The 10,652-nt window shown below is 36.1% G+C and overlaps 1 protein-coding gene and 1 pseudogene across 1 annotated transcript; one reads left to right on the forward strand and one right to left on the reverse strand.

Annotated features, from left to right (window-relative positions):
* Nucleotides 1-6,057: 6,057 nt before the first annotated feature.
* On the reverse strand, nucleotides 6,058-6,486 carry LOC141685618 (uncharacterized). The gene has a single exon (XM_074490714.1). It carries the CDS (start codon nucleotides 6,484-6,486, stop codon nucleotides 6,058-6,060), a length of 429 nt encoding a protein of 142 aa, XP_074346815.1.
* Nucleotides 6,487-6,638: 152 nt separating this feature from the next.
* On the forward strand, nucleotides 6,639-10,652 carry LOC141685619 (ribonuclease TUDOR 1-like; annotated as a pseudogene).

The following is a 10,652-nucleotide window of genomic DNA, read 5'->3' on the forward strand; positions in this document are numbered from 1 at the left end:
CTAAATCCCCATATTCATTGTCGCTTCAATAGAGATTAACACGCTATCTTATATGTTAGCTACGCACATAAGACGAATAAGCACAACTAATACTAGGATATCAATCAATTACAACACACCAAGATATTGAAATAAATTAACTATAGAAATTCATAAGTAAATTCGTTAGAACCCCACGATAATGATTAGTTCATAACTGAACTCATCGTCACCATGGGTTTCAATGAAAGCATGATAATAAACAATATAAGAGTACTAGGGTTCAAAGACAAATCGAAAATGAGCATCCAAGTATCAACTATATTAAAGAAAACAAAAGTCTTCTTCTTCATAGCCTTCTCGTGCTCTCTAGGTCTTCTTATTGCTCTCCCGAGCCTCTTTGTTGTTAAAAACGTCTTTTTATTGGTATATATATAGGCTCCAGGATGACCAGGACTCTCAAAATCTTCAATTTCGACTAAAATCAGGATTCTGGGACAGAAACAGGGCACAGGCACGCTGTTTTCGGGCACGGCCGCGCTGGAATAGTGTTTTTAGCGGCGCGGGTGCGCTGGTTCCAGCGTGGCCGTGCTGACATTCTGGAAAAATTCTGACAATTCTTCTTTTGGCCGTATCTTGAGTTCCGCTCGTCAGAATTAGGCGATTCAACTGCCCACACGAAGCTAACGAGATTCTATATAACTTGTGAATGACCTAGGCTTACAATTCTGATCTCTTTTCAGCATATTTATATAAAAAAACTTCTTTCTTCATTTAACTGATGCCTAATATGCACAAACACAAAAACACATCAAAAATACCAACAACTTGAGTCCAAAACACCAACTTAATCTTGTAATGAAGCCTTCCAAGTAGATATAAAATCCACTTATTAATTTCTTGATCACTATCATCATAACTGTCATCACAGATTATCTCAACATTGTCAAATTTGAGGTTATCATGGAAACCTTCATCTTTTAGTCCTTCAATCTTCTTATCTTCAAACACAACATGTACAGATTCCATAACAATATTTGTTCTAAGATTGTAGACTCTATATGCTTTTTTAGCAGCATATCCAACAAAAATTCCTTCATCTGCTTTAGCATCAAACTTTTCATGTTGTTCAGTTTGATTCCTTAAAATGTAGCATTTGCATCCAAAGACATGAACAAAAAATTTAGAGTTGGCTTCCTATTCTTGAATATCTGATATGGATTCATGCCTTTTGCTTGATTGATCAAGGAGATATTCTGAGTATAACATGTTGTATTCACGGTTTTTGCCCAAAAGTAAGTTGGTAGCCTTAATTCTTCAAGCATAGTTTTTGCAGCTTCAATGAGTGATCTATTCTTCCTTTCCACCACACCATTTTGTTATGAAGTTCTTGCTGCATAAAACTCATGCATGATTCCATACTCTTCACAAAACACTCTCATCACAGAATTCTTGAACTCAGTTTCATTGTCACTCCTGATTCTTCTAACCTTGAAGTTGGGATGATTGTTAACTTACCTTATATGATTGGTGATGATTTCACTAGCCTCATCTTTGGATTTTAGAAAATATGTCCAAGAGAACTTTGAAAAATCATCCACAATTACTAGGAAATATCTCTTTTTTGAGATAGACAACACTTTTACTTGTCCAAACAAGGCCATGTGAAGTAACTGTAAAGGTTCTTCAATAGATGATTCAAGGTTCTTTTTGAATGATGCTTTAATCTGCTTTCCTTTCTGGAAGGCATCATACAGTCCATCCTTTGAAAACTCCACTTGAGGAATACCTCTAACCAAATCTTTCTTGACTAGCTCATTCATGGTCTTGAAGTTTAGATGGGACAGCTTCTTGTGCCACAGCCAAATTTCATCTTGACTTGCCTTGCTAAATAGATAAGTGACATATTCTGCATTTGATGAGTTGAAATCAGCTTAAGTACACATTTCCTTTTCTCACTTCAGTGAGAACCACTTTGTTGCTCTTCTTGTTGGTCACAACATAGGCTTCTGTATTTAAAGTAACTGAGTTGCCCCTATCACAAAGCTAGCTAATACTCAACAGATTGTGCTTGAGACTATCCACTAGGGTAACTTCTTCAATGATGACATTATCCTTTAAAATCAAGCCATATCCCAAAGTATAACCCTTGCTGTCACCTCCAAAAGTAATACTTGGGCCAACTCTTTCTCTAAAATCAGTGAGCAGGGTAGAATCTCCAGTCATGAGCCTTGAACAACCACTATCCATATACCAAAGATTCTTTCTGTTTCCATGCACACATCAAAATCAAATCAAGTTGATTTTGGTACCCAAATTTCCTTGGGTCCTGCCTTATTAGCCTTTTTCTTTGGTTTCTTAGGTTTGACCTCATTTAACTTGGGTATTTCAGATTTATCCTTTGTCATTTGAGTTGGACCTTTGAAACCATTCATCATTGTAGAATTATCATGCACAGGTTGGTTAACATGAAAAGGCATACTTTGTGCAAACATGTTATTCCAGTAAGGCATGCTAAATGGCATTTGTGGCATATTCAATGCAGCATAATATGGATTTTGTGCAAATGGCATGTTAGAAAATTGTGCATTCATATTTTGTACAGGAAAAACATTCATATGCACGGCTGGCATGGTAGTCATGTTGGGAAAAGAAGGAGGTGCAGACATGGGTACAGGCTTAGCAAGTTTGCAATTAACAGACAGATGATTAACACTACCACACTTAACACAGATTTTTCTTGGTGCATATTTATCAGGTGTGTAGTTGTTATGTTTGCTAATTCCTACTTTCCCATTTCTATTATTTTTCCTTTTTGATTCTGTTTTAACCTCAATCTTTTCCAATCTGTCATTCAATTGCTTGATAGACAGATGAGCAACATTGACTCTCTTTTCTTTTCTCACTTGACTTGATTCTCCTGGAACAATGTTTTTATAAACTGGTCCATATTTATCATTCAACTTAGCTAGCTTAGCTTTGCTAACTGGTTTACTTACATTCAACGGATGTGGCTCATTGTCTTTCGACGAATAATCCTTTTGATTATTCGACGGATAATTTTCATCATCCGTCGAATCCACATCTGTCGAATTATCCGTCGAATCCACATCTGTCGAAAGTCCTTCAACCAAATTGGAATCAAGCTTCTCTTTGTTCTTTTTCTAGGCTGTATCACAGAAAGATTCTATACCTTGAACTTTAGTGATTTGAGCATGACATCTCTAGATGATTTCTATGCATTAATCACTTCCTATTCTCGTTCAAGTTCTTTCTTAAAATCTCCTCTTTTTTAAAGATTCAGTTAGTTCATCCTTAGCAATCTTGCATTCTATTTTCAATTTTTCAAACTCAACAAATTATGTCTCTAGGACATTGTTTCTTTCACTTAAAACCATATTGTTCTCTTTAATTTTATTATTTTCTTTAGTGAGAGACTTGAGTGTAACACACAGGTGATATAATTTAGTGGACATGTCATTTATGGCATCATTACACTCATCTTTAGATAAATGAGCTAGATTGGTAATGATTACCTGATTTCTTGATGAACTTGTCTCTGTTTCATCTGATTTGACCATAAGTGCTAGATTGACATAGCTTGTATCTTCATCCTCTTCCAATCCATCTGCAGCCCAGTCATTTTCTTGTGTAATGAAACCCTTGCTTGAGCAACTCAAAGTATTTCTGCTTATAATCAACAGCCTCAGACTTTTTTACCAGAAGCAGGCTTTCTACATTCACTAGATAAATGACCTGCCAAGCCACACTTGAAACATTTGAATTTAGACTTATCAACCATGTTTCTGTTTGACTTGGCTGCTCCAAAATTTTTCTTGAATTTGAGCTTGGGAAATCTCCTGGATAGAAAAGTAAGATGCTCATCTATGTCATCCATGTCATCTTGACTAAGCTGGTCTTCATGCTCAGTTACTAGTCCCTTTCCTTTTCCTTCACAAACTCTTAAGTTTGGTGCAGATTCAACAGCTTCAACCTTTATCTCCTTCTCCTTTTCTTGCTCAGCAACCAATGCAATGAATCCTCCCTTCTTTATTCCTTTCTTCATCTTCTCATCTTGCTCTATTTCAAGCTCACAGGTTTTTAGGATACCATACAGTCTATCCAAGGTGAACTCCTTGTAATCTTGAGAATTTCTCAATAAGACTGTCATAGGCTTCCATTCCTTTGGTAGAGATCTAAGGAATTTGAGGTTTGAGTCTTTTGTTTGATAGACCCTTCCATGCAGTTTTAGAGCATTCAGTAGTTTTTGGAATCTGCTGAAAATGTCAGTGAGTGACTCACCTTCTTCACAATGGAAATGCTCATATTGCTGAATCAAGAGTTGTATCTTGTTCTACCTTACTTGCTCAGTTCCATCACATATAACTTGAATTGTATCCCATACATGCTTAGCAGTCTTGCAGTTTATGATGTTGTCAAACATGTCACTGTCAACACCATTAAAAAAATATTCATGGCCTTTTTATCCTTTTGAACTTGTTCTTTATCTGGATCTGACCATTCTCCTTATGGCTTTGGGACTGATGCTTCATTTTGGCAGCTCTCATAGGGACATGTGGACCTTTCTCAATGCAGTCCACATATGCTTCATCTTGAGATAGGAAATGCAGGTGCATCTTCACCTTCCAATGGTGATAGTTATCTTTGTCCAGAAATGGAATCTTTACTCCAACATCTTTTCTGTTCATCTTGTTGATTGTGGTGATCTTTACACTCTTTGTACTTCAAGGGTTTGCTCTGATACCAATTGTTATTCCCAATCAATGCAACAAGAATTATAGGAGGGGGGTTGAATGTAATTATGGCTTGTTTTTCTGATTTTAAGAATGTTCTTACTTAATATATAACTATGTTTGATTTTGCAAGAAGTGCGGAATGAAAGTAAAATGGAAATCAAAACACAAAGCAATAAAACACAAGACTTTAAAACTTTCTGGTTGATTTGAACTTAACCACCAGAATTACAGAGAGATGTTTAACAGATACAGCTTTATCTATCTCTCTGAAAAATAATGTTTTCTCAGTTAGTTTGTTCTACTTACTACACTTGGTTTATATACTACCAAGTTACATGATAAAAAGACAAACAAGTAAAACAAAAATTATTTCTAGTCTAATTCCATGCTGCTTCATTACTCTATTCAGCATCTTTGAATATCTTCATAATTGCATGGAAATGGTAATACTTCTTTGTTCTCTAAATCCTGCAATTAGGCTGCCACATTCCATTTGCAAACACCCGACACATGTGACTGTATTGTCACTATCAACTGCTCTTTTGAATTATGATCATCCGTCGGGACTATGTTGGTCATCCATCGGGAGCCTAGTTGATTATCTGTCGGGAGTCTTTGTAGATCATCCGTCAAAAGCCTTTCTGTCACTTGATTTTATTTCACTAATACAGAATTACAAGACATCTTATATTTATAATTAGCCAACATATTCTGCATATCAATCAACTAGTCAACATGACTTAAAGAATCCTACAGCATCTACTAATACATTGTTATTTGCGGGCATATGCTACAAGACTTATTATTACATAAGCTACACTCTCGATGGATGTTCAGTTGTCATCCGTCGGGACTATAAACTTCATCCGTCGGGACTATTGTAGAACATCCGTCGAGAGCTACAAAACACTAAGTTAAATCTACTAAGGTGTTTTGTTCAACTTATCATCAAGTTCATAATATATTCCTAACAAGACCCACCATTATCATATTGTTTAACAGATAAAGCAACATTATCACCTCCTGCAGAAGCATTAGAACTAAACTCTCTCTGATTTTCTTCTTGCATTAGGATGCTATATGCAGCACTCAAGCTAGGGATTGGATTCATAAGCAACAAATGACCTCGAATAGCAGTATACTGATCTCCCAATCCCATAAGAAACTGTGAAAGTTTGAGACTCTTGTTGTAATCCTTCAACTTAGCATTGTTTGTTCAAATGCACTTTCCACAATCACATCTAGGTATAGCAGATAATGCATCTAATTCATCATTTAAAGTTCAAAATATGGTAAAATAAGCAAAAATTGACAAATTTCCTTAATTAAGAGATGCAAGTTCTTTACGCAAATTGAACATCTTAGGCACATTAGTTTGGGTAAAACGAAGAGCAAGATCTTCCCATACATCCTTAACACTAGTCATATACATCACACTAAGCCTAATTTCTGGTGAAACTGTGTTCAGTATCCATGATATGACAATATCATTGCAACGAGACCATAGCATAGCCAAATTCACAGGACTAGCAGGTTTACTATAAGTTTCGTCAATGAAACCTAGTTTTAGTTTAGATGATAACGTAATTTTCATAGCTCTATGCCATTGATTATAGTTTTGTTCCATCAAAGTAATGGTGATTAAGATCATACCTGGATGATCTGACGGATGAAGAAAGTATGGGTGATTAGAATCGATAACCGTAGCAGTTGTAGCATTGAGATACGATGTTGGAGAAGAAGATGCCATTGATACACGTTAATCAGCAAATCTGATAGTTTCGTTGTTGATTCTTGAAGATATATGAATGATTCTATACAAAACTTGATGTTATTGAATGCAAATCAAATCGAATTGATAACAAAACTAAAGTTAAATCTATATGCTTAACAAAGAAATGAATGTGTTTATGCAGCGGAATTGTATGTATATATATAGATCTGAAAGCTCCGATACCATGAAAGATCTAGAAATGTCATTATCAAGATGTAGAAAATGAAGATCAATAATGTGATTCATCAGATTGTTTAGAACTATTTTTACATTGTGTTTTTATCAACTGCAAAAAGAAATTCTCTAATATGAGTATATACAAGAATAGCTGTGCTTGATTATTCTAACAAACTCTAACAACTTTTCTTCTAGAAGCTTTTGTTGACTGATGCTCACTTGATCTTTTGTCGCTGGCTGACTTGATGATGTCACTGATATATTATCATCACATAGCCCTTATATTATTGATTAAAATCTCGAGCACATGAATATATAGAGATATTGCCTATGCAACTGAGAAAAGGAGGTTATGGCTCCGGCTAGGGGTGTTCTTTTGTTCAAATGTTATGAACTGATGCCTGGATTTAAATGACAATTGTAGGCACCAGGTGTATCTCGACAATTTATCAGAAACCTCCCTCTTTCTGCAGTCGGTGATCGTAAAAACTTAGACGACAAGGCCCTTCTAAATAAATACAAAGGCCAATCCTTGGAAGCTTTTGTTGAGTATGTTCGTGATGGAAGCACTATTCGTATTTATTTGCTACCTGGTTATCAGTTTGTCCAAGTGTTTGTTGCTGGAGTGCAGGTAAATGAAAGCCTGATTTGCATTTGTTTAGACATATCTTCTCCATTTTTATGGCCTTAATCATTCACAGTCTTTATTTTCAAGGCACCATCAAGGGGAGAAGGGTTGTTGCACCTGAAAAGACATCCTCTGAAGAAAACAAAACTACTTCTAATGGACAAAAAGTAGCTACTTCAGCATTCGTAACTAAAGGCTATCCTGATCCCTTTGGGAGGGAAAGCAAGCATTTTACCGAGATTCACATTTTACATCGATATGTGAGGGGAGTTGATTAACAGTAATAATAGCCGTTACATTCCTTGATAAATGGAAATATTCTTATGCATTGCTTTATTTTGCTGGTACAAATTGTTCTCGAGGGTGCTAATGAATATAGAAACCTGATTGGATCCGTCTATTATCAAGAAAGTGAACAGGACAAGAACTTGGCTGGGCTGCTTGTGGAAAATGTACGTTACAAGTACCATAATTTTGTTTCTGTTTAATATATGACATTTCTATTTTTTCTAGACTATTTGTTGAAGCTGATATATCTTCATCATAGTGACCTGTGTGGCAGCATGGTTTCTTTTGCCTATTGTTAAATAGGTCTGATAGATATTTGTCTCCTTCATCTTACAGGGTTTAGCTAAATTTGTTAATTGGAGCCCTAGTTTGTTGTCATTTAAGGAAGACAGGAAAATGTTAAAATAATTAGAACTTGAAGCAAAGAAAAGCAGATTGAATATGTGGACCAACTATTTGCCCCCTCCTACTAATTCAAGGCCAATTCAAGACCAGAATTTCACCGGAAAGGTTTGTTGGTGCATGTGATGTCGATTTATAATACTGTACTTTGTCATACTTACCTAGTATTTATTTTTAACAATTTCAGGTGGTCGAGATTGTAAATGGGGATTGCATTGTTATTGCTGATGATTCTCTACCAATTGGTAGCCCATTGGCAGAGAAGAGAGTCAACCTCTCGAGCATTAAGTGTCCCGGACTTGTCAATGGTCGTAGCGAAGTAAAGGACTATTTGCGAAAACTTCTAATTAAGAGGCAAAAGTAAGAGGCAACTCAATATATGTAATATTACAAAATATTCTTTTTCAGATGCATGTATCATTAGAATATTCTAGGAAGGTAAAGATTGTTGAGGGACATGGTGCTCCAACTCGCCCAGCAGCAGCGATCGGGAGATGCATTTCGGATCAGTCTTTCTTGAATTACAACCTAGTGATGTAAGCCAGAATGTTATCAAAAACATTGCCGAGATGATTGTTGCATGCGGCTTTGCTGAAGTAATTAGACACCAAGATTTTGATATTAGATTAAATTATTATGTTGAACTTCTTGCTGTTGAATCTCGAGCTAAAGCTGCAAAAAAGGGGATGCACTCTGGCAAAGTGGCAAATATTACAGACCAAAGGGTTAGAAAGTTTTTCCAAACTATTTTTACTTTGTGTTATAGGCTTTATAATGTTCTTGTTGACACGTAACTTCACTCTAGGCATCATCAAAGAAAACAAAAAATCTTTTACCCATTATCCAGCGGAAGAGGATAACTGCGCTTGTGGAACATATCTTATGGTCATCGCTATGAACTGTATATACCAGAGGAGGCATGCTACATTACTTTTTCTCTTTCTGATGTTAGATGTCCCGATCGAAATGCCTCCTATTATAGTGAAGCAATTGCACTAATGAGAAGTAAGATAATACAGAGGAATGTTGAGGTAATATCTTCTATTTTACTTGAACCAAGAACGCTCTATTTATATCTCTTCGACATTCATTATCTAGTAATGTTCTCACTATTTTTCTTCAGGTTGAGGTAGAAACTGTTGATAGTTCTGAGAATTTTTTGGGATCTTTAGGGGAGTCAGAATCCAATGTTGCAATGCACTTCTTGAATCTGGTTGGGGAACACTTCAAACTTCATTTAAGTCCGATAGGGTACCAGAGTTTCCCCAGCTTGTGCAAGCTGAGAAGTTTGTTAAGTGGAAGAAATTGAAGGTGAGATAAAAGCCTGTACTGAAGATCTGTTTCATATAGTCATAGGTCTATGGCGCTAATAATTTATATTGCAGATATGGGAGAACTATGTTGAAGGACAACAAGTTTCTAATAATCAAGTTATAAGGAAAAAAGAAAAAGAATAGTGTCAGGTGATTAGGTTTTTTAATCAATTTGAGCAGCACTTATTTTAGTTTCTTCATTAGTATGTTGATCATGTATTCTACTCGTTTGTGCTATCAGGTAGTGATTACAGAAGTTCTTGATGGTGGAAAGTTTTATGTTCAATCATCCGGAAATCAGGAAGTGGCCTCTATTCAGCAGGAACTTGCTTCTTTGAAGATTCAAGAAGCTCCTAGGATCAATGTTTCCTTCAATCCAAAGAAGGGTGACCTCGTGCTTGCAAAGTTCAGTGGAGATCATTCTTGGTACAGAGCAATGGTAAGGGAAACATGATGATATACATTGACTCTCTTTTTACTTCATTTGTGATTTTCAAAGCCTTACCAAACATCATCATACATTGTCGATCACCTAAGAATTTCTCTATCTGTGCTTTGCGTCCAACAAATGAGGCTGTCAAACCAAGTTATTTAAATTTCATTAATCTCCATTATCTGAATATAGTTCTACACAGTTTAACATATTCACTTATCCTGATCCTATTTTCATTTAAATGGAAAGATTGTGAATGCTCATGGAGGTGCCGCCATTGAATCTTTAGAAGATAAATTTGAAGTGTTTTACATCCATTATGGAAATCAAGAAGTTGTTGCATACAGTCACCTGCGACCTCTGGATCCTTCTATGTCATCATCGCCATGCCTTGCTCAGCAATGCAACCTTGTTTATGTCACGGTTCCCAGCTTGGAGGAGGATTATGGGAAGGAAGCAACCTTTTGTCTCTGTAATCACCTATTAAATGAGCAGAAGGAGTTCAAGGCCATAATAGAGGAAAAGGATACTTCAGGAGGAAAACGTAGAGGACAAGGCACGGGGACTATTCATATGGTAACTTTGATCGATACAGAAGCTGAATTAAGTATCAATGCCGTCATGCTAAAGGTATAAAGCTGAGTATTGTGTGGGGGTACCTTATCCATCATTTTCGAGTTGAAAAGAACTAAAAACATTACGTTTAATTTTGCAGGAAGGACTTGCTAAGATGGTTAAGAGATGGGGTTCTGCAGAAAGAAAACAGACAATTGAAGAGTTAGAAAAATATCAGAAAGAAGCAAAATATAAGAGATTAGGTATATGGGAGTATGGAGATAACATGGAAGATGATGACGATGACAAAAGACCTCCTGCTAGGAGAGCTGGTGGCAAGCGATAG

This window comes from Apium graveolens, chromosome 9 (assembly GCF_009905375.1).
Source record: "Apium graveolens cultivar Ventura chromosome 9, ASM990537v1, whole genome shotgun sequence".
NCBI lineage: Eukaryota > Viridiplantae > Streptophyta > Magnoliopsida > Apiales > Apiaceae > Apium > Apium graveolens.